At 43.3% G+C, this 24,825-nt stretch overlaps 1 protein-coding gene across 2 annotated transcripts in view; it reads right to left on the bottom strand.

The window, feature by feature from the left end:
* Positions 1-24,825, bottom strand: part of Ttc28 (tetratricopeptide repeat domain 28) — a 511,718-nt gene that overhangs the window by 218,522 nt on the left and 268,371 nt on the right. For both annotated transcript variants that reach the window (XM_026783808.1, XM_013349096.2), the window contains 3 exons: positions 13,508-13,655; positions 4,934-5,206; positions 3,991-4,121 (listed from right to left, as the gene is read on the bottom strand). In XM_026783808.1, coding sequence (XP_026639609.1) covers positions 3,991-4,121; positions 4,934-5,206; positions 13,508-13,655 — 552 coding nt within the window. The remainder of the gene's footprint in view (positions 1-3,990; positions 4,122-4,933; positions 5,207-13,507; positions 13,656-24,825) is intronic.

Genomic DNA, 24,825 nt, shown 5'->3' with positions numbered 1-24,825 from the left:
ATGAACTACCTGTAACAGCATTCAGAGTTACTCACTCAGATGAACTACCTGTAACAGCATTCAGAGTTACTCACTCAGATGGTTGCATCCCCATTTTACTTTTTAGCTATTTTTGTTGGAGTTTAATAACCCCTTATATTGCTGATGACATATCTCAGTACAACCATTTTAGATAGCTGGCAAAAATTTGTACTTCTAAACATACATATCAGCAAATACCTAAGCGTTGATGTTCATCAAAAGACTGGAAGAAAGCTGTGATGCAGCCCACAAATGAAGCAACTCATGTGTAGGGTCATCTATTTAAAAGAGACAGTTTCAGGCCACACACCAACTACCAACAGAGGCAAAATTCAAATTTAAGATTGTGGGACACCTAAGATCATATTCAACCATTTCACTATCTTGGGCTATGCTCACAGACCCAGGAGTGAACTCAACTTAAAGAATTTCTGTTCAAAGAATGAAGGTGTGCAGAGTAAGCTGCTGGAACGGTTTAGACTAAAGAAGTACAGCAGGAGAGGGATGGGAAGAGAGACAGGAAAGAGATTCCTACTACAGAAATAAGAGAATTCAGTCACCAAAGTGACTCGAGCATGACAGGGAGAGGTGGCCTAGGCAAAAAGCCAAGAATGGTACAGCAGCAGGCAGGGGTTGAAGGCTGAGGCAGGTGCAGTAAGCCAAAGTGGGGTCCTGGGGGGCAGATGGGTAGAGAAACATGAGGCTCAGGAGAGAAATGGGGGTGATGAGACCTTCGGAGGCATCAGTGCATTTGCATATCAGATTTCCCGACGAGAGGACATTTAATACGATGTAATTTATGGACCCTCCTGACAATTAATATTCACTCACAGGAAGGGCTCTGCAGGCTCCTGAAATTAATTTTGAAGCCATTAAAGGAGACAGAAGGTTACTCTCAATGAAAAACCCTGTGGCGAAGGCATCACCTCCCCTGTTAAGTATCTGAGAGTAATTGCATAAAAGGAAACCCCATGGCGGCTAAAGGTGAGCAGATGAATGGGCTTCAAGGTTGCTATCTTCCTGTTCAGTAAAATCCTAGAACTTATCTCCACTATCCCAAGAGTTTACAGTGGTTAACTTTGTTTCAAAGGACATTTTATTTCAATAGAAAAACAACAGAACATGTAAGATGCAACTAACGGTCACAGAGATGTTAGATTAAAAAGTATACTTTATAACAGTCGAGTCATGGAATCAACATAGGAATAGATGGAGACCAGCAGAGGTGTCCCTGTGAAGTGTCAGTCTCAAGTGAAATCACGGTACCTCTCATGAGGCTCTCAGATTCTATACAGATACCTGATAAAACTGATGCACGCAGCAATGGAAGGAGAAACAAGGATGACCAACTGGGAGAGGTGTTAGAAGAGAGGAGGTGTCTCAGACCACAAATGAAATTGTGTGAAAGCTGCGTGCAACTCAGTCACACACAGTAAGCACACTCGCCAAAAATGTCAGAAAGTAAATCACAGGTTGAACTGGATGCTGTCACTCAGAGCCCTGTAAATTCTAGTCAGTGCAACGATTAAGAGGAAAAGGTTGCCTGAGCCATACGTACAAACTACCATCACCTGGAGGACACTCTGCACTACTGGAGAACTCAAAGAATCAACAAAATCATGCATGACCTGATAAAACTACTAGGAAATAATTTCATATGGCAAATACAAATACAGAGCCAACCTTTTCCTATGCAGGTGTACAGGAGAGACCAGTGGGCTACACACCACATCGAGGAGGCATGAAAAACATGCAGGAAAACCTGTCTCGCTGTATGCTACTAAGAAGCATAAAGAAAAACGGAGGAACCACCCTACAATAGAGACCTCTTCCCGCAGCAGCACGCACATTTAACAGGATTCAAACAAAGGACAATTCCCCAGAATGTAACAAATGATCTTCAAGTACACTGGTGGGCAGAGTGGTGCGGGCATCTTCCAAAGTAGCTAGAGCCACGTAGCGGGGGTACACAGCAGGCATAGCGCATCACATGAGAAACTACAGTTTCCAACCCACACAAAATATGCAAAACCGCAACAGAAAACACAGGTTAAGCTATGAACCTGATCTGCTGACATACACCTGATCCCAGCACGTGGGAGATTGAGGCAGGAAGGTCACAAGTTCCAGGCCAGCCTGGGCTACAGATACAGAATGAGACCTGGTTATCTCCAGATAGGCAATGAAGTAAAAAGAAAGCTATACATGCAATAGTAAAAACTAATTCACCCAATTGATCAAAGTAACACAAATACAAGCATATGTCCTTAGCACCAGCACTCAAGGCAGAAGCAGGCAAAGCTCTGTGAGTTCAAGGCCAGCCTAGTCTACACAGCAAGCTCCAGGTCAGCCAGGTCTGCATAGTGAGACCCTGTCTGACAAACAGAACAGACAAGCAAATGCCTATAGACCACCACCTTTTTAACCAGGCTGAGCTTTGCATTCTAATGGTAATGCCTCACATAGGTAAGAAAGCAAAACTCACATCTCTTAATGTAGCCAAAGGAACAGATAAAGCATACTAAAGTTTTCAAAGGCTTAGCTACTGTGGTACTGGCTCACATTCTGTAATGTAATCATTTGAAACAACCTAAATATATACCAGTGGGAGGGTCAGGAGAGTAAAATAATTATGAAGACCTTAAAGTCAGCAGAAAAAGTTAAGTGAAAAAGTTATAAAACAATCTTATAAAAAGGTTTCAGTTTTGATTTGAATCCTCACAAATGCAGCTGTGCGTGTGGATGGCAGAGGGTAGGGGAGGTGAGAGTTTGGTTACTTCCATGTGCCTTACATAATTGTACAAAACTAGCAAATAATATATTTTTAAAAACCTAGTGATATCAGCAGAACATGACGGATAATGTCAGGTTTCAGCTACTTCCTGAAGACCCTTTGAGTCGATAGCAGTCCCTGTCTTAACTCGACATACAGCATCCTGGTGTTGATCAGGACAGTGCTCACTGTTAGTGCTAAGCAGCGGTTTCACACTGTAGTGGTAAACACCTCGAGGAGAAACTGCAGTGCACATGGTGCTCTGAGCTGGGTCTAGGCCAGGAGCTCCTGGAAGAAACTGCACATCTAGGAATCGCAGAAGACTGGCCTGTTAGAATGATGACCTAAACAAAACATACACTAGTTCCCTTGAGACATGTAGCCTGCCCCTCTATGTTCTGACCACAGTCAATTCCAAGTTCATCACTTGGCAGTTTTCAACAACGCAGAAATAAAGATTTCTAGTTTATCACAATAAGGTAAACAATAGTCCTAAGAAAAAAGTCATAATGATCAGACTGGGCTGGGAAGGTGCTCAGCCTTAGACTATCGTCCAGCATGTACAAGGCACCAGGTTCACTCCCCAGCATCCTGAAAACAGGAGGAGACACTAAGTGAGATGCTGTGCTCACTGCAGCATGGTTCGCAGCAGCCATGACACACGAACACCCTAAGTATTGAAAATTAACATCAGGGCACAACAGAATATGTAAGTGTGAAGGACATTACGCTAAGTGAAACAACCCCTCCCCCAGAAAAACACTGCAGGATCTGCCTAAGATGTGCAACCTAGAAGTCAAACTCACATAGGCATGCAGAAGATGGCTTCCTTATAAGCTCAATGGGCTTCTCTCTCAAGTAAAAAACCCACTGAAGAAACAAAATGAATGAGCAACAGTTGTAACATGAGATCACAAGTGGAGCTCACCTGAGCCAGTGTGTCCCAGATACACTCTGCCATTTTGCCTGTGTATTTCATGACGCAATTGAGGAGACGTCGAGCAGTGTACCTGCGCACGCCATTTGCTCCTGAGATCAGAGACACTGTGCAGGGTATTCAACACCTAACCATGCACAAGAGACTCAATGACTATCAGCTTCTAAAATAGAAGCTAAGGCACCTAGATGCTTCCTGCACAGATCAAGGGGCTCTGTGTTTCTGAAAATGGAGTTTGGCTTGCAGGTGGGTTTCCTACCTCCCGATCCTTGAGCTTCATGGCGAGCACCAACTGATGCCTGTGGTTTGTGAGAGCCTCTCGGTAATTCCCTTTGGAGAAGAACGCAGAGCCTAGATTCCCGTGAGCTCGGCACTCTCCTGTGTGGTCACCTGATTTAGAGGGGGAGAGAAATTCTCCAGGTTACAGCATTATTTATAACATACATGGTCCTCTTAAAAGCCAGATTTACTAGCTAGGACTTGGTTTTTCTTTTAGACTCCGTATGGGAAGATAAGATCCTAGAACCCAACTCTCTGGATGTTATTGTTGTAACACACACGTGCACAGGGGTGGGATGGGGTGTTGTAAACCTCACACAAACCAGCTGCTGCTGGGAGTCTCATCCTCACTCTGCAGATGACCTTTGGCTCTGAGCAATTATCAGCTTGCTGGTTAAGCCATCTGATTCCAGGCCTCCTACCATAAATCACTGCTCTAGGAGTATCTGATGGCAGACACCACAGCCCTCCTTTCTGCAACCTGAGAGTCCTGAAAAATCATTACAACGATGGCCACAATCCCAAGTCATGTCTCTCCTCCTTCTTCTTCCTTGCATGGAGGCAGGAGGCTCACAAGATAAAGGCTGGCCTGGAACTCACAGAGATCCACCTGTCTCAGCCTCCCAGTGTGCCCCACCCCACCTAACCCTCAGTGTCCCTTCAGCAGACCTTCTCATGGAGGACAAACTTACAATGAAGACAAGTCACTCAGAGAACCAGCACCTGGAGCATTAAAACCGAGAACATGAAAACCATGAGGGAGGTTATGAAGATGCTAATCACATTGCTAGGCCTTCTGGGAACCTTAGACCCTTGCTGTATGAAAATCCTTAAGACTGAGGGCTTTAAAATTGAATGTCCTGTTGCATATATTGGTCATGCCAAGATCAGGGCAAGCAGCTGACATGCAGGCAAACGCATACCTAAGGTCTTGGCTACGTCCAAGTCTTGCTGCATGTACCCAGTGCTCTTCTCTGTGTTCCCGAGAGACCAATGTGCACTGCTCAAGGCGGAAAAGACAGAGCCTCTCAGTTTGAGGCTGCAAGTGCCAATCTTCAGAGCAGCCTCTAAGACAACCACAGAGGCCCCGTGGTGGCCAGCTGTCAGGAGTTCCTGCCCAACCACAGACACGACCACAAAGGGACTCTTGTCCAGTTTCATTTTCTGAAGCTGCTGGTAAGTGGGCTCCAGGGTGTCTGAAGAAAAGGAAAACAAGAGAATAAAGATTGATAGACACAGCAATCTTTTCATTGTGCTTTAGAAACATGTCTGTGGCCTGGTCCAAGCGCAAGCCCTTCAACCTGGAACCAGGCACCACAGGGTGGCCCGCATATCCTACGGCTAGTCTCGCCCATCCAGCATCTTCCTTCTCCCACAAGCATGGCCACGTTCACCCTTTCCTTTGGCTGTCCTTGCTCAGGACAAGTCCATCCTTCCAGCCACCCCACACCGGGCACCAGCCTCCACTGGGCACCAGCCTCCACGGGGCACGGCCTCCACTGGGCACCAGCCTCCAGCGGGCACCAGCCTCCACTGGGCACCAGCCTCCAGCGGGCACCAGCCTCCACGGGGCACGGCCTAGAGCGGGCACCAGCCTCCACGGGGCATGGCCTCCACGGGGCACCAGCCTCCACTGGGCACGGCCTCCAGCGGGCACCAGCCTCCACGGGGCACGACCTCCAGTGGGCACCAGGCTCCACGGGGCACCAGCCTCCACGGGGCACGAACTCCACGGGGCATGACCTCCACGGGGCACCACCCTCCACCGGGCACGGCCTCCACCGGGTACCAGCCTCCACAGGGCACCAGCCTCCAGCGGGCACCAGCCTCCACTGGGCACGGCCTCCACTGGGCACGGCCTCCACGGGGCACCACCCTCCACCGGGCACCAGCCTCCATGGGGCACCAGCCTCCACCGGGCACCAGCCTCCACTGGGCACGGCCTCCACGGGCACCAGCCTCCACCGGGCACCAGCCTCCACGGGGCACCAGCCTCCACGGGGCACCAGCCTCCACCCTCAGCACTCAACCACTCGTTTCTACACTCTCTTCATTTCATGGCGTGCATCGTATAGTTTAGCTAACAGTTATTTTAGAGTAGTTCCACGTATGTCCGGCAGAAATATTAGATTAAACTGTTGAATGCTGTGAATGAGAATTCCAGGAAAGAAGCTGCGTCTGCTGCTTAAACTGTGGTGGGGTGGAGAGGTTCGGAGCTCACTGCAAGTTATCTTGGCCGATCTATAGCCCTGCTAAACTTCCATTCCCTGCTTTCCCCTCTTTGTGTCAGAACAAATACCCTGTTACTAATGGAGAAAGCTGAACTTAATATTTTGATAAAAAGATTTTTTAAAAAAGCAAACAAACAACAACAAGTAACTTTTGGAATGTATTAACAAAACTGTAGCCTCTTCACCAGTCAAAGAGCTGAGGACAGCGTCAGGCAACATCGATGGCCTATGACAGAGTTCTCCCGACCCTGTTGCTATAACCTGCCTACCTGATGCAACCACCAGTGTATTTGAAAAGTGCCAAAGATTTATGACTTTTCTTTGCTCTGTCACCATAAAAAGTTTATGAAATTGCTATCTTGTAGGAACATGGAATTGGGGGTAATCTAAATCTGTGTTTCTAGGCCATGGTCACTCATATTTGGCTCTTATCCTCTATGAGGTGAGAGATGTGCTTTTGTGTCAATGATGTTTTAAATAGTCAAGGCGCCCAGTGCAGGCTCATGATGCAATCCCTTCCTCTGTCTCCCTGGTGAGTGCCCCTAACATGTTTATCATCCAGAGCAAATGAGAGGACTGACTAAAAAACGCTGTCCATAGTTTCTCCCAGGAGATGCAGAAAAGGAAACAGGAATCACAAAATGCCAACCATTCTCAAGGGCTACTTCTTACACTAGTACACAAACACACAAAGCAACAGCAAGCAAAGCCATAAGAAAACCATCACCTGCATCTTGGTGACTTACCAGGTGGTAAACGAATGTCAGCCTCATTTTATGTTCAAATGGCAACAGCCAGGTTAGAGGTCAGTAAGCCATGTGGGATTAGTTCCATTTGGGGGGTTGGATGCAGATGACAAGCTCCCATCCCTCCCTTCTCTATTTCCTCTAAAGATAATAAGAGTTATAACTGTGCCTCTAGAGTTCCTGAAATCTCCTTCACAACAGTGGTTCCAATAATCCACACATCAAGCCTGTGACAATGCTGGGCTCCTTAAATTTCTAGCATCCTGGCCAATGTGCTATATTAACATAAAATCTCCACAATTTATGATTCTTCAGTTCTCTGCTAAGGAGCTCTCGCCTGAGTCAACATCACCAGGGAAACCTTGGAGCGCGCTGGTGCCTAAAGCATTTTCCCCTTCAATCAGATCCCTAAAGAGAGAACAAAGAACATTGTACTCCTGTCCGCACTGGTTAGCCAAGGCTAAGCACGGTCCAGAGAGAGCAGGACGGCCGGCAGCAGTGGCGTTCAGAAGTAGCACCATCTCCAATAGCAAAACCAGAAATAACAGACTCCGCCTTTTTAGGAACAAATAATCTGGGCGTTTATCTGATTTAACTAAGGTTAACCAGACAGGGTCAGAGGCAATGCAAGAATCTACTGCAGGATTCACAGCAGATTTAGTTGCAAGCTACAGAGACCTTGGCTGCTTTTAACAAGAAGCCCACTGAGTTACACTGTGGAAGGTGGCGATGCAGCCTCCTGTGCAAAGTGGAGTCCTGCCACCAAACTCAGCCTCAGAAAGCAGTGCTGCCACCCCCCTCAACACATCCTGTATGATCTCTCTTCATTGAACCTGGAGTTTCAGAGGCTACGTTTGGGTCTCAGATGCAAGGGAGGGTGGGAAAATTGGGATTGGATGTTTAAGCTTTTATAGTGGAAGGCAGGAAGCAGGTATGCAGAATGGGACTTCCTGACATATAAGGAAAGTGTTAAGTTGCTCATCCAGAAGTGACCGATGCAGGCACAGGCCCATTCTTTAGTCTTTTCCATAGCAACTGCGGGGCCGCTGAAACAGCAGCAGAGGAAGCAGACAGCACTGTAACAGTTGGAAGGCTGGGGTCAGGCGTTGTCTGGAAACTCCCAAGAAGGGAAAAGAAATCTTCACTTGGGCAAGGTTTTTGGTATATGACAATGATATTAAGAAAATTATAAGTAATAAAGAAGAAAAGAAAATTCCCACTCAAAGCATATAGAAAGAGACTATACGTACATTAAAAACAAAACGCCACCACAAAGATAAATTTGAAGTGGATGTGAAAGAAATGTTTCAGGATGATCAAAAGCTTCACAGAAGAGGAACTTGACTCGTTAAACAAAGCGCAGCATTTTTTTTTTTTTGTATAAGAATAGGGTTTATTTAGCTTAGACTTGACCATCACAATATATTGTTTTTTTTTTAATTAATTTATTTATTAAAGATTTCTGTCTCTTCCCCGCCACCGCCTTCCATATCCCTCCCCCTCCACCAATCAACTCCCCCTCTCTCATCAGCCCAAAGAGCAGACAGGTTCTCTGCCCTGTGGGGAGTCCAAGGACCTCCCACCTCCTTCCAGGTCTAGTAAGGTGAACATCCAAACTGCCTAGGCTCCCACAAAGCCAGTACGTGCAGTAGGATCAAAACCCAGTGCCATGGTTCTTGAGTTCTCAGCAGTCCTCCCTTCAATGGAAGAATGGATGAAGAAAGTATGGAATATATACATATTAGAGTACTACTCAGCAGTAAAAAACAATGACTTCTTGAATTTTGCATGCAAATGGACGGAAATAGAAAACACTATCCTGAGTGAGGTAAGCCAGACCCAAAAAGAGGAACATGGGATGTACTCACTCATATTTGGTTTTTAAAGCGCAGCATTTAAATAGTCACGGCCTTTGTTTTAAGTGGGAGACATTTTGGGGGGAAGAACCAGCAAGAGACAGATAAATCTCTGCAAGAAAGACAGATTTCCAACAAGTGCGTTTGAGCAGATCAGGTAGTGCATGAAGCAACAGAAGCTGATGTGGCTTAACGGGAAAACTGAGTGATAGTGCAAGAACATGTCTGTCCTTCAAAACTACTAACCTCGGGCTCCCCACACTGCTAGGTGTATAGGCTATGGCTGTGGTCGTGGTCACACACGTACATGTATGTGTACAAGTGCATGGTTATGTGTATATGTGTACAAAGACACCGATGTATGTGGACATCTCTGCTTATATATGCAGCAATATACAACTTGACCTCCCAAGCAGCCAGGACCAGAGGTCCATGTCACTGTACCCAGCCAACTGTATCTGCTTTTGATGACAAAGATAATAAGACACTTTTTAACATCTGTAATTAACCTCTAAGGCTCTCTACAATTCTTTGGCTCCATTTCCTGTTCTAAGACAAACTCGTGCTGTCATCGGAGGGACTAATTCTGTGATTTTTAGCAGATTGACAGAACAGAATGTTGGCAGCCTATAGCTATTCAGATGTTTTTCTTTCTAGAACGTATGCATAATACATGAAATAACTGGTGTCAAACCAATACCATAGGAACATAAAGGCCCTTCGCAACACTGACTGAGCCCCTGTTGCAAGTTTTTGAAATGCAAAGTCTTTAGGAATTCAAGAACAAAATCATGTTTCCTGACACTTCAGGAGCCTGTGAGGATGGAGCAGAGGCTGATAAAAACAATCAGGCTCTGCTAAGGAGCATGCGACATTTGCTAGCTCTGAGAGGCACACCTCTCCACAAGCGAACAGGTTTGCTAGGTACTCCACACCTTGAACTCAGTGGTGCCTCATGTCCAGACAGTTTATCTAAATAGTAATGCCATCATAGCCACAAGAAAGTTTGCTCACATGTTGTATGCATGGGTGAAATTTCAAAAATAAAATAAAACAGACAATTTGGTTAGGAGTACAGAGAATAATAATAAAAATCAAATTAATTTTAATATGGATAGGGATAGTATATTTATATAGAAAAAATATATTAATATAGGCTGGACCTTCCTTAGAAATGAATTTTTTGTCTTTGTAGTACTGGGTTTGAACTCAGAACTCAGTACACATTAGGCAAGTATGATCTAATGCTGAGCCAGCTCTCAGATAAAATCTTGCCTTAAAAAAAGATCAAATGAGGGCTAGAGCTCAGTGGACGCTCTTCCAGAGGAAACAGGTTCAAGTCTCATCATCCACGTAGCAGTTTATAATCACTTATAACTCCAGTTCCAGAGGACCCGATACCCTCCTTCTGGCCTCCATGGGCATTCATGCATGTGGTACGCAGACTTCTACATGCATACAAACACACCCAAGAAATTAAAAACACAAATAAAGAAAGCACCAAATTGTAGGCATTCTTTGAAGTCATGAGAGATTTGTTTGCTTACAAAAGCACCTTGGTTAAGGAATTTTTCTCTGTTGTATTTAAGAAATACAAAACAAGCCAGACATCTTGGCACATCCTGTAATCTCAGCACTTGGGAGATAGAGACAGGAGGACTAGGAGTTTAGGGTCAGACTTAGCTGTACTGTGAGTTAGAGACCAGGTTTGGCTGCATGACACCCTGACTCAACAAACAAAATCATTATAACAACATCCAAAGGGTCCAAACCACAAAGTTGGGCCTCAATATCAGAAACCACACATGAGAAGCAAACAGTGACGGTCCCAAAGCAAGGCAGCTAGGATGTAGTCTGGTGCACAGAACCACACTGTACAGCCATAGGCCCAGAAAGCATGTCAGACAGAGTGGGGAAGGCAGTGCTAAAGCAAGTCAGATTTATTAAGTCTGAGGGGTGAAAACACTAAGTGCTCCAAGTACCTGTAAGCAGCAGCTTTCTCCAGGGTCAGCCTCAGGTCACTCACTGTAAGGTGGGAAGGGACCCCAAGAGGGACAGCTGCTTTGAGCTGCCTTTTTTAAAAAAAAAAAAAAATTATGGTTTTTGTTTTTTACATTTTTCTCAACAAATTGCTTCAAAGCCAAACTGATATCATCCTGCTGGTATCAACACATTTGGTACAACACCCTACAGCAGAAGCAGGAATGTCTCAGAATGAACAGATGCTTGTTCAGTGAGTAAATAAAAAGTCTTCATGAATATTCTTTAAAAGATGTTGTTAGTTCTTGGAGACGTTCCATGTGCATCCTTCATGGAGAGAATGGAGAAAAAAATGGAAAAATAAAAGTAGAAAATGATAAAGAAAACAGGTTGGCTTTTTTATTATCTGTTTCCCCAAACGTTCTGGAGCCCAGGTGTATGAGCTCTAGATCACAGCTTATCGACAGCAAGGTGTGCCATGGTGAAAGCCTTGGTCCCTGAAGCAAAGACATGGCTTTGTGTGACTTATGAAACATCTGGAAGAGAGGTTTCCTACCAACTTCCCCAGAAGATATGCAAGTCCAACTTTCAGGAAAACGTTCTCTTCTATAAGCTAGGACTTGCAGAGAGACGTCAGCACTGTCGAGTTCATCAGGCTTCTATTTAGCACCTACTTTGAGTCAAGTACAACAACAGGCAGCAAATTAAAGTCATCTGAAGCTGTAAATGTTTCAAAACTTGGCAAAAATGTTCATTCTCTCTATAAACAATTAAAAGGTCATTTCTGTGGCAAAGACAGAGTTCTGCTTGACATAGCTAAGGGCATTTGATAGCAGTGGCCCTGTCTGTATTCCACAAACTCTCTGTCATGACTCTGTCACTACCCTAAGATGACAGCTGGTGCATGTATTTAATCAAAACTTCACAAGTGTTTGTTCTTCAAAACTCAGTGTTCTCAGAGCTCAGTGAGTGGAAGAATATTTGCCCAGTACTCTTCAGATCCTGGGTGTGACCTCCAAGGACCACAGAATAAAAGAAAACAAAACCACCGCTCTGCAAGTAAAGACAGTCTGTTCGTGGCCTCAGAATTCCTCCAGCCTGCACGGTCCCATCGCCGTGCATTCTCGTTCTCTCAGGTCAGTGGAATAAAAGCATCAAGGAAAATACATGCTATCCTGCTTTTCATCTCTCCAAAGATGTGGGTGCTGCCCATGGCCATCCATACACAAGAACAAGTCAGGCATGGCAGCTCACACCTATAATTCCACCAGTCAAGAAGCTGAGATAGGAGGATTGCTGCAAGTTCCAGGCCATCCTGGACTACATAGTGAGTTCAAGCCAACCTGGGCTACTGAGTGACGTTCTGTCAGGAAGAAAGAAGAGAAGTGTGACTGAGAGTTCCTGAAAGAAGCTGTGTCTACAAAGCCTGGGGAGTTTGGGCGCTGCAGGGCTGGAAGCCTGGTTAAAACTTCTCTTGGGTTATGTTTAGTTTCTAGGGAGTCGCCCCTTGCCCATCTCTGTGTCAGACCTGGCATCCTGATAAACAGATAAAAACGTTTGAAATGTATTAATTTAACAAAACCCTACCCTCCACCAATAGAAGAGCTAAGCATGTTAGCAGTCTGAGGCCCATAGCTGAGAATCCCCCATCCTGTTGTAATCCACCACTCTGATATTTCTGCCATGGCAATGCCTTGACTTACAATGTTCTTTGTTCTCTTGTTACAAAACTCCATCAAACTACATCCACAATGGAAACATGGAAGTGAGGAAATCTAAACTGTGTGTTCCCGGGCCATGGTTCTAGAATAAACTATCTCTTAATCCCTTTGAATTGACTGAGGAAGGGATGGAGGGAGAAAGGACAGGAAGGAGGGGGAGGGAGAGAGGGAGGGAGAAAGGGAAGGAGAGACAGGAGAGAGGGAGGACAGAAAGGAGGGAAAGGGAGGGAGGACAGGAAGGAGGGGAAGGGAGGGAGGGAGGAGGGGAAGGAAGGGAGGGAAAACAGGAAGGAAGGGGAGGGAGGGAGGGAGGATGGGGAGGGAGGGAGGAAAAGAGGGAGGGAGAGAAGGAGAACTGGCTTAATGTGTTCTCTAATTTTTTTATTCCTAATAGCTGTATTTGTTCATACAAGAAAATCAACTTATTGTTAGAGATATTGTGGTTTAAAATACTAAATCTATTGACAATAGCATATCCAGATCTTGTATTTCAGGAATAGAGAAGTAGATATGCTTCTACCCCAAACAGAAGTCTAAGCATCCAACTAAGTTCCTACTCCCTTAAGGAGATAATGGATTCCACCCACAGAGAGATTTTCCTACACAATGTTTTGGTCTAGGGTGTGAGCGTGACTTGTCTTATTCTAGCAACAGAATGTTTAACTAAAAATGTAACCTGCAACCTTCAACTGGTCTGTTCACTTCCTTGTATGGTGCTAATGCAGTTCTTTTTTTTTTTTTTTTTATCTTACTCCTACTTTTGGGGGTTGGGGTATTTTAAGCAATTGGAAATTAAGTGCAGACAATTTCAGTAAAAAAATAAAATAAAATACTAAATCTAATTTCATAGTGGGAATTATTTAAATACTCCTAAAATACAAAGAAGTGCGCTCATCTGCTCATGTCAAGGGTTTATCACCAGCCCAGACCTCATTAACACCTCAAGAACTTCATCCTACCTACCTCTCATCGGAGACTTCATGGCAGCTTCTACCATACCCACCAGAAGCTGGAGACTTTTGGGGTCTTGAGCCAGCCCAGATGCAAAGGCTGCCAGGGCATCTGCGTGACGTCCAAGGTACTGGAGGGCAACACCCTGTCGGAAGTATGCCTAGAAACACAGGGAAGATAACACAGATTTTACTATCACACTGCTGTCTATAGTGTTCATAGGGACTCTTTATCAGGGTGCAGGATAAGATGCCTTGACTCAAAACTGAATAAAGGGTTCATGACCAAAGAACTCATTTATTCTAAACATCACAAATTGTATTTCTTTCATAAACTTACATTTAAATTTTTCTTTCATTTCTCAGACACACTAATTGTGTGTTCTATTCCTTGGTACTTATTCTCATTTTGTTTCTAAAATGTTGGGATAGTGCTTGCCTACCAAGCACAAAGCCCTGGGTGCCACCCCCAGCACCACATGTGGTAGCCAACACAAATTCTCATTCTTAACTGGCAGCAGGAGCCCTGTAATCTTAGTGCTGGATAGACACAGAAAGAAGGTCAAGGCTGTCCTTGGGCACACAGCAAGCATGTGACAGTCTCCTCAAGAATGACTGGTATCTTCCCTATGAACCTGCATGGCACATTACCAAAAGAGAGGGAGTGCAACCTGTGTACATGTCCCCGTCACAGCAGTGTGCTGTCTTTGCTTCTCTGCTGTGTGATAAAACACTGACGCCAACTTGGGGAAGAGAACCTTTATTTGGCTTATGAATTACAGTCCATCATCAAGAGGAGGTAGGAGCACAAGTTCGCACAGACACAGAAAGAGCATGTGCACATCAGTGTTTAAAATCAGTCCGGGCACCCACATCTGTTGTTTTATTTGTTTGGGGGTTTTGATCGGTTGATTTTGTTGTTGAAACAGGACTTTATTATGTAGCCCTGGCTGGCTACCACCTCCCGACGGCTATTCTTCCACCTCCCTATGGTCTCCATGCACACTATGGAGGATGCATGGTCTCCATGCATGGCTATGGATGCATGTTTTGTGAGGGTTCAAACATATTTTAAACAGTTACCTAAAACGTGTGCTTTCATTCAAAACAACCAAGATTATTGTTCATTGCATGCTTTAATTGGTTATTTTTCACACTGATAAAAACAATGTGAACACAGAAGAACATTTCCCTTTCAGCTAACTGGAAATTATCAGAGTTAAAAATGTTTAACTATAAAATTCTTTTTAAATTCTGTTTGTAAGCTTTTTCCCAGCACTCAGGAAGCAGAGGCAGGTGGATCTCCTGAGTTCAGTGCCAGCCTGGTCTACCCCGGGAGTTCCAGAACAGTCAGGGACACACAGAGAAACCCTGTCTCTGTTTATATGTGTGCTCCAGCATCCAGAGGTGTGCATGGATAAGGGTGGATGTCAGACTCAGATGTTGGTCCTCAGAGACAAGGTCTCTCTCCCTGGGATGTTAAGTTACATAATTAGGCTAGATTGGCTGTCCAGCTTCTAGCACAGCTGAGACCACATGCATAGGCCATCACACCCAGATTTTTATGTGGATTCTTTTCATGCGAACTAAGGCTCTGAACCCCAAATTTAGAGTTTAAATTATAATTTGAAGCTAGTTTTGCCAAGTACAGTTTGCTTTTCAAGCTTACAGTCAACAATCTACTAAACGATCAGAGTGTAACTCTGGAGCACACATACATGAAGACAAAACACCCCTGCCTATAAAATTTAAAACCTAATTTTTAAAATCACCAAGGCCAGCTGGCCTGGGTCTGAAAAAGCCTGGGATAAAACCAGACTCGCTGAACAGAGCAGACAATGAGGACGACTGAGAACTCAAGAACAACGGCAATGGGTTTTTGATCCTACTGTACGTACTGGCTTTGTGGGAGTCTAGGCAGTTTGGATGCTCACCTTACTAGACCTGGATGGAGGTGGGTGGTCCTTGGGCTTCCCACAGGTCAGGGAACCCTGATTGCTCTTTGGGCTGACGAGGGAGGGGGACTTGATTCGGGGAGGAGGAGGGAAATGGGAGGCGGTGGCCAGGAAGAGACAGAAATCTTTAATAAATAAATAAAATTACAATATTAATGTACTTTTTGTATAACATCTGTCTCTAAAATGCTTGGCTTCTTACTCTACTAGTCTTACCATATTGTTTACAACACAATTTAACTTTGTTCAGGTAAACACAGTTGATCACTTCCACAAATAATATTCATGAGCTCTAAATGAAATTTCCTACTCTCAAAACTACTGATTAAATATACTCCTATGCTTTTCCATCACAAACACACAGAACATGAAAGCAGGCAACTTTCATGCTCCCACATAAATCATTTATTTCAGTTTTGTAAAATCATTTATTTCAGTGTTGAGGTGATATGAAGAAGGGAAAAGATGATTCTGGGTTTCTACCAAGAACTAACCTATGAACAGAATGAACACTGAAATGACTGTGGGCTAGTTTGTCCCTCTGGGTGTAAACAAGCAGCAGCTCCTAAAATGAGGCACAGTTAAGACGGTAACCCATGAGAACTCTTTCCTTGCCTCTTCCTACTAGATGTGGCCACTATTTCCATTTTAACGTGTCTGCAGACATTGTGCACATCACATTCTGGGGGCTCCAGCAATACAGCACACCTAGAAATAATCATAGTCTTTGAGTCTAGAAGAAATGCATAAGGCTTAAATACAGATATGCCCTGGTTTATATAAATACATATACATATGTGTACACATATACATACACACACATACCTACGTGTGTGTGTAAACATATGTAGCTCATATGTGGTGGCACAACCAGAAAACTCCCATGACCCTAGGAGGCTGTGCAGAAGGATTACCAAGAGTTTGAGGCCAGTCTGATCTACATGGTAGTTTCAAATCATCCAGAGTGAGACCTTACCTCAAATTAAATAAATAAATAATAAATACTTAAGAGTTGTGTGTGAGAGCCGGGCAGTGGTGGCACATGTCTTTAATCCCAGCACTCAGGAGGCAGACGAAGCTTTGAGTTCGAGGCCAGTCTGATCTAAAAGAGCTAGTCCTAGGACAGGTTCCAATGCTACAGAGAAACCCTATCCTCCCCTCCCCCAAAAAAAAGAATGTGTGTGTACACGCATACATTCACATATAAATGTGTTGGACACCTATAAGCAAAAATTAGTAACTATGGAGGGAGATAAAGAATAGATAGAGTTACTGGTTTCAGGTATGCATTATAATAAACAAAAGCTCTTTTTTTGTTTTCTTGTTTGTCTGGTTTTTGAGACAGGGTTTCTCTGTGTAGCTTTGGAGTCTATCCTGGCCTATCCTGGGACTAGATCTTGTAGATCAGGATGGCCTTGAACTCAGAAATCCACCTGCCTCTGCCTCCTCAGTGCTGGGATCAAAGGCAAGTGCCACCACAGCCCAACTAAAAACAAAAATTTAAAATTTTTAGTCTTATATTTGAAAAGTTCTTGTATGCTTAAAACAAATCATCTATTATTTTACTGAGAGAGCAATGATTTCGTGGTTTATGAAGTAAAATTACTAAAAGCATGTTTTACTTGGCTTACCCCCGGGAAGTAAGCCAATAGCAAGTGCAAGTTGTAAACAACAGATCTTCAAACAAAGTGGAAGAAAAATATGGACACTCAAGGTTGTCTTCTGATGTCACGTGTATACCATGGCATGCCTACACACACACACACACAGAGAGAGAGAGAGAGAGGCATGTACACAAACACAGATACACACAGAGAGGCATGTGCACACACACACACACACCCCATTTAAAGATGCAAGCTGTGCCCTCAAGTGACATGGCAGTGCTATCTGCATGTTTTCTTTGGACACAAAAGGAGATGAGAAGGGTTAACATGTGCTTCCCACAGCTTTAGATTCCTTTCTTCAGAAGCAGAGAGAAGGGTCAAAGGCCTTCCTCAGTTCCCCAGCCTTCCAGACACTGTCAGTGCTCAGCAATGCTCAGATGCAATGAGATGTCGTGTCTGGAGAGCAGGTGCCACATTAAATGGGAGCTCTCCCAGCTCTTCTCCCAGCAACAGAAAGAAAATCAATTCTTTAGATTTGTGAGGAATATGCCTCAATGAAATTTAAGCTAATAATGCTGAAACCTAGATTGTAGGTGACAGGTTAGAGAATTTAGCATAACATCTGACACAGATTAGAACAGCCTTCTTTGTTAGTTATTCTAGATTTAGAGAGCAAACAGAACTCCAATATATACTCAAGTATTAGATATATTATTTACCCTTCTCCATAGCCTAGTTGGGTGAGTCTATCTGATCATCCCCAGCACATACCCTTCATAATAGGCAAACGTAGCCTGGAACCCACATCCAGTACCTAGTCTAATTGAGCTACAGCTGCCTGCACTGCGGTCAACCTCTAGGCTTCTACTAGGAGCTGTCGTGCCAAGTCCCCACCCCACACAGCCTCCAACCTCTCCACTCAGGCAGACAGACCCTGCACATCATCCTCAAGGTCTAGTTGGACAGGTCATAATTAAAAGGCATCATACATCAAATGGAATAAGTGGACATCTACAGAAAATTCCACCTGAATATCAATGTCTAGCCTACACAGCAGCAGAGGTTTTTCTAGAATAGTGCTCATACTGAAGGCACAAAGCAGATCTTTACAAATCAGACAGACTGAAATAATCCATGTATCCACCCGACCACAACATAGTGAAACTTAACATGACAGCAAAAGTCTCCAATAAATGTACAGACTCAGGGAGGTCAACAGCTCAGTATTGAACAATAGATAGGTCAAAAACAAAATCAAGACCAAAAAATTACTGGAACTCAATGAAAAAAACACAACACAACAAAACCTGGGACACAGAAAGCAGCCCTTTGAGGGAAACTTATAGCTCCAAGTGCTTAGACTTAAAAACCAAAAAGGAATGACTTAATGATGTGGTGATATTTTATTTATGCCCTAACAAATAAAGCTTGCCTGAAGATCAGAGCGCAGAGCTAGGCACGAGTTAACCATAGAGGCTTGGAGGTCTGTAGAGACAGACAAGAAGTAGTATGGTTGGACAGTGAGGAATATAAGGCAGGAGGAGAAAGCTCAGCCCTTTTAAAATCCATTGAGGAGTTAGTAAGGTAAGAGTTGGCTGTGGCTTGCTCCTTTGTCTATCTGATCTTTCAGCGTTTAATTTACCCTGATATCTGACCTGGGTTTTTATTATTAAGACCAACTAGAACTCATGCAACATGATGATACAACTCAAAATGTACAAAAACAAGAACAAACCAAACCCAACCACAACTGATGACAAGAAATAATCAAATTCAGAGAAGAAATCAGAGAGATAGATGCCAGAGGAAGCAATACAGCAACAGCAGACTCAATGAATCTAAGAACTGGTTGTTTGAGAGGATAAACAAGACCAACATACCCATGACCCAGCTACCCAAAAGAAAGAAGACAAGATCCAAATGAATAGAATCAAAAATGAACAGGAAAACATTACAACAGGTAGCAAAGAAATTCAAAATATTATAAGGGAATACAGTGAGCTGTGCTCCAGTAAGCTGGAAAACCTAAAAGAAATGGATGAATTTCTTGATTCAGCAAAAACAACCAAAATTAAACCAAGAAGTCAAAAAACTAAAGGGACCCATAACAAATAATGAGTTTGAACAGAAGTAAAATCCTTCCAGATAAAAATATCCAGGCCCAGATGGATTCACAGAAGAATTCTACCAGACTTTCAAAGAAGATCTACAGCCAATTTCTTCTTAAATTGAGAGAGAGGGAGAGAAAGAGAGAGAACTCTAAAACTCATTCTATGAAGCCAATATTACTCTAATGCTAAAAACCAGGTAAAGACAAAAAATAAAAACAAAATAAAAGCTACAGGCCAATATCCCTGATGAACATAGATTTAAAAGTTCTCTGTGCTTGCAAACTCAATAGAGACATACATTAAGAAGATTATCCACCATGATCACCTTGGCTTTAGCTCTGAAACACAAGGATGGTTCAACATATACAAAACAATAAAAGTAACAAGCCATATACATGGACTTTAAGACAAAACTACATGACCATCATCTTAATTGATGGAGAAAAAGCCTTTGCCAAAATCCAGTAGGCCCTGATGATAAAAGTCACAGAGAGAATAGGAGGAGCGGGACCATACCTTAACACAATAACAGCTACATAAAAGAAACCACAGCAAGTATCATCCTAAATAGAGAAAAACTTGAAGCAATACTACTGAAACCATGAAGTATACAGGAATGTTCACTATCCCCACTCCTTGTCAATTTTGTGCTTGAAGCATTAGCTGGAGCAATAAGGCAAGAAAATAAAATGAAGAGATACAAATAGGGAAGTAGAGGTCAAACTGTCCCTTTTTGTAAATGATATCATACAATAGAGATCCCAAAAATTCTACCAGAAAACTTCTAGAAACAATAAACAAATTTGGCAATGTGATAGGATAAGGAATCAACCTGCACAAATCAATAGTCTTTCTACACACTACCAACAAACACAAAGAGAAAGAAGATCATGTTCACTCCCATTCATAATGTCCAAAGAAAATAAAATATCTAGGAATAAACCTAATAAAGGATGTGAAAGACATTTACAATGAAGTGTAATTTAATGTAATTAAACCTCTGAATAAAGAGAGAAGGACACTAAAAAAAATGGGGAGACCTCCCATGCTCATGGATTGGTAGAATTAATATTATGAAAATGATCATTCTACCAAAAGACATTTATGGATTCAATGCATTCTCAATCAAAATCCTCTTCTCATTCTTCACACACACACACACACACACACACACACACACAGACACACACACACAGAGAGAGAGAGAGAGAGAGAGAGAGAGAGAGAGAGAGAGATACACACACATATATACATATATATATATATTACAGGTATAGATATATCCTATCCTAAAATTCATATGGAACCATAAAAGAATTCTGGATATCCAAAACTATCCTGGGCAAAAAGAACAATACTGGAGGGATCAGCATCCAAGATCATATTTATTACAGACCCACACTAACAAAAACAATATGGGACAAGCACAAAATAAACATGTAATACCAATGGAAGAAAATCAAAGACCCAAACATGAGCTCAAATAACTTCAGCCATTTAATATTTGACAAAGATATCAAAAAACATAAGCTGGAGAAAAGAAAGCATCTTTAACAAATGGAAAAACCTGCAGAAGAATGAAACCCACTCTATTACACTGCACAAAACCTAATTCCAAAGGGATCAAAGCCTAAACCTGAAACTTAGACATTGAAGCTGAAAGAAGAAAGCATGTATACCTTACGTATACCTTACATAAAACAGGTATAGGGAAAGAGTTCCTTTATAAGACTCCATTTGCCCCAAATTAAAACCAACTATTGACAAGCAGGACTTCATAAAACTAAAAAGCTCCTATACAGCTAAAGAAACAGTCATGTGGATCCTGGGGTAGGTTGATCCCGAATTTCCTGAGAAACCACCACACTGCTTTCCAAAGTAGTTGTACAAGTTTGCATTCCCACCAGCAATGGATGAGTGTTCCCTTTACTCCACATCCTCTCCAGCAAAGGCTCTTCTATTCCAGGTCTTCTATTCGATTCCATTGGTCAACATCTCTGTTTTTGTGCCAATACCAAGCTGTTTTCATTACTGTAGCTCTGTAATAGAGTTTGAAGTCAGGGATGGTAATGCCTCCTGAAGTACTTTTATTGTATAGGATTGTTTTGGCTATCCTGGGTTTTTTGTTTTTTCATATAAAGTTGATTATTGTTCTCTCAAGGTCTGTGAAGAATTTTGTTGGGATTTTGATGGGGATTCGGGATCAACCTACCCCAGGATCCAGCAATACCACTCTTGGGAATATACCGAAGAGATGCCCTATCATACTACAAAAGCATTTGTTCAACTATGTTCATAGCAGCTTTATTTGTAATAGCCAGAACCTGGAAACAATCTAGATACTCCTCAATGGAAGAGTGGATAGAGAAAGTGTGGAATATATACATATTAGAGTACTACTCAGCGGTAAAAAAAAACAATGAACATGTTGACCTTTGCATGCAAATGGATAGAAATAGAAAACACTATCCTGAGTGAGGTAACCCAGACCCAAAAAGATGAATATGGTATGTATTCACTCATAAATGGATTCTAGCCATAAATAAAGGACATTGAGCCTATAATTCGTGATCCTAGAAAAGCTAAATAAAAAGGTGAACCCAAAGGAAAACATATAGTTATCCTCCTGGATATTGGAAGGAGACAAGATTGTCAGGCAAAAACTGGAAACTTGGGGGTGGGGGTGGGGTAGGGGTAAGGGGAGATGGGGAGATAAAAGTGAGAAGGGGAGGATGGGGAGAGCTTGGGGGAATGGGACAGTTGGGATGGAGGAAGCGTGATATGAGAGCAGGGAAGTATATATCTTAATTTAGGGAGCCATTTTAGGGTTGGCGAGAGACTTGACTCTGGAAGTGTTCCCAGGTGTCCTTGGAGATGTCCCCAGCTATATCCTTGGACAGCTGAGAAGAGAGAGCCTGAAATGGCCCTATCCTATAGCCTTACTGATGAATATCTTGCATATCACCATAGACCCTTCATCTGGCGATGGATGGAGATAGAGACATAGACCCACACTGGAGCACTGGACTGAGCTCCCAAGGTCCAAATGAGGAGCAGAAGGAGGGAGAACAGGAGGAAGGAAGTCAGGACCGCAAGGGGTGCACCCACCCACTGAGACAATGGGACTGATCTAATGGGAGCTCACCATGTCCAGCTGAACTGGGACTGAATAAGCATGGGATCAAACCGGACTCTCTGAACATGGCTGACAATGAGGGCTGACTGAGAAGCCAAGGACAATGGCACTGGGTTTTGATCCGACTGCATGTACTGGCTGTGTGGGAGCCTAGTCTGTTTGGATGCTCACCTTCCTAGACCTGGATGGAGGGGGAGGACCTTGGACTTCCCACAGGGCAAGGAACAATGATTGCTCTTTGGACTGGAGAGGGAGGGGGAGGGGAGTGAGGAAGGGGAGGCGGTGGAAATTTTTTATAAAAATAAATAAATAAATGAAAAAAAAACAGTCATGTGAAGAGGAAGCCCACAGGGTGGGAGAGAATCTTTGCCTGCTGCAATCTGCCCCAGATTGTTGGGGACTGTGAACTCCCAGACCCTGAATTTCCTGTGACCCCCCTGCCTGCCGGAGTAAACAACATGTTTTCCTATGCTTGAAGTTGCTCTGAGCAAGCAACTTGTTTTGCAGCTACTCTGAGTATGAGACCCTCAGGAGTTCCTGATGGCAGGGGAGTGGTTTCTGGTGGACTTGCAGCTGAGAGTTAGGGTGTGGCCATTAGTCAAGAAGACCCTATATAAGCTGCACTGGAACACAATAGAGGGAGCATTCTTGGGGCATTCTTGGCATTACCCGTGTCTCTGTATGTGTGTGTATGTGTATGTGCTGGGCTCGTGAACCGTACTGTAGCACATAGCACATAGAGCAGGCATTGCGTTACAGTGGATTAATATCCAGAATATACAAAGCACTCATAGAGCAAAAAGTTAAAAAAAACAAACACCAAAACAACAACAACAAAAAAACCCAACCCATTCAAAAAATGGGCCTTGGCTTGATCTGAAGAGGGAGTTCTCAAAAGAAGAAATAAAAACGGCTGATAAATATCTCAAAAAAAAACCCACAAAACTATTTATTTTCCCTGGCAATTAGGACAACTAAATAAAAACAACTTTGATATTTTTCTTACCCTAGTCAGAATGGCAAAGATCAATAACCAACTAACAACCAAATGCTGGAGAGGATGTGGAGCAAAAGGAGTCCTCCCATTCACGACTGCTGGGTGTTACAGAGATTAGTTTAAAATGTGTTACATTTGTTCATGCGTGAAATATTTAATGATGCAAAGATGTGTTGCACACATACATGGTATGCATACACTCAAACAGGCAAAACAATCACACACATAAAATAAATATCAAGATATGTTTTAAAATATTATCCAATTCCAGTCTCTGCTTCGGTAACTTGTTCCCTTGCTCCAAAGAGACTGAACAACTAGAACCATATAACTGAGTAACCACTTGTTGCTATAAGACTTACAGATAAAATCTATCATAGCTGACAAAAAGTAATTTAAATTACTGAGCCCAAGAAGGTTAAGAGCGGCTCACTCCAGGAGCTGCTGCTAGCCCCAACCACAGCCAGGGTCAAGGTGTGCAGAGATCCAGCTGTTAACGACTGCAGCAAGAAGCTGTCATGACATCCCGGAGCCTGTTTGCTCCTCTTATATTGCAGTTTCCGCAGGAAGCCACTTCATCTGAGAAGGACATTTTGGTTTCTTTACAGGGAGCAGAGGCGGCGATGTGCCCTATGTCATGGGAAGCTGAGCCTGGGGGCAATGGTAAGTGCCTGGTGCACAGTCACCTTCATAGGTCTCGGCACATCCCTATGCCACACATGGGCACCGCTTGTGTGGCAGGGGTGCCACAGTCCAAAGAGGACAGAGGCATAAACGCTACAGCGTTTATGGCAAGCTGCAGCAAATGCTAACTCACAAGGATTGTCATTGTATTTTAGCAATAACAAAACCTTATCTAATGACAAAAGCATTTACCATTTGCTATTAAAACTGTTAGGATTATCAGCATTTTGTTTGATTAGGTGGCCATCCAGACAGTTAAAGGAAAACATTCAACTAAAGACTGACGACAGCAAAGTACTAACCCTGTAAGCACTCTTAGAAACAGCGACAGACGTGTGTGATGTTACATAGCATAAAGAGTGAGATTCACATGTACGATACATATTTACTTAATCCAAACATTTGCAAATAATTTGTCTTTTCACAGACTTAATCGGTGCTTCAGATGTCTCCCTTCCAGATTCCCTAGCTGCCTTTTCTGATGTAACGTGAATGCTTCGTATTCTCTGACGAGCGCTCACCCCTGGTGTGACTTGGCTGTGCCGCTGCAGCCTTCACGCTACAGCCACCTCTTCTCAGTGCTATGTAAGCCACATGACTACTAAATTTGCCCTTGTTTTAGTTTAAATTTGGGGGAAATAGAAGTGCTGATCCTTACAGAGCAGGAATAGTGACCTGTAGAACAGCACAATCAGAAACCCTGAGAGCCTCTAACGTTGGTACAAGCGTGACAACCACATTACAGAAATGGACACAACCAGAGAGAGTGTGAGCAGCAGTTTTAAAGGATAGGCATGGCTTGAAATGTTTAGGCCTTCTTACTGAATAGGATCCACTTTCA

This window comes from Microtus ochrogaster, chromosome 2 (genome assembly GCF_000317375.1).
Source record: "Microtus ochrogaster isolate Prairie Vole_2 chromosome 2, MicOch1.0, whole genome shotgun sequence".
NCBI classification, from domain to species: domain Eukaryota; kingdom Metazoa; phylum Chordata; class Mammalia; order Rodentia; family Cricetidae; genus Microtus; species Microtus ochrogaster.
This window is presented reverse-complemented; position numbering and strand designations above follow the sequence as displayed.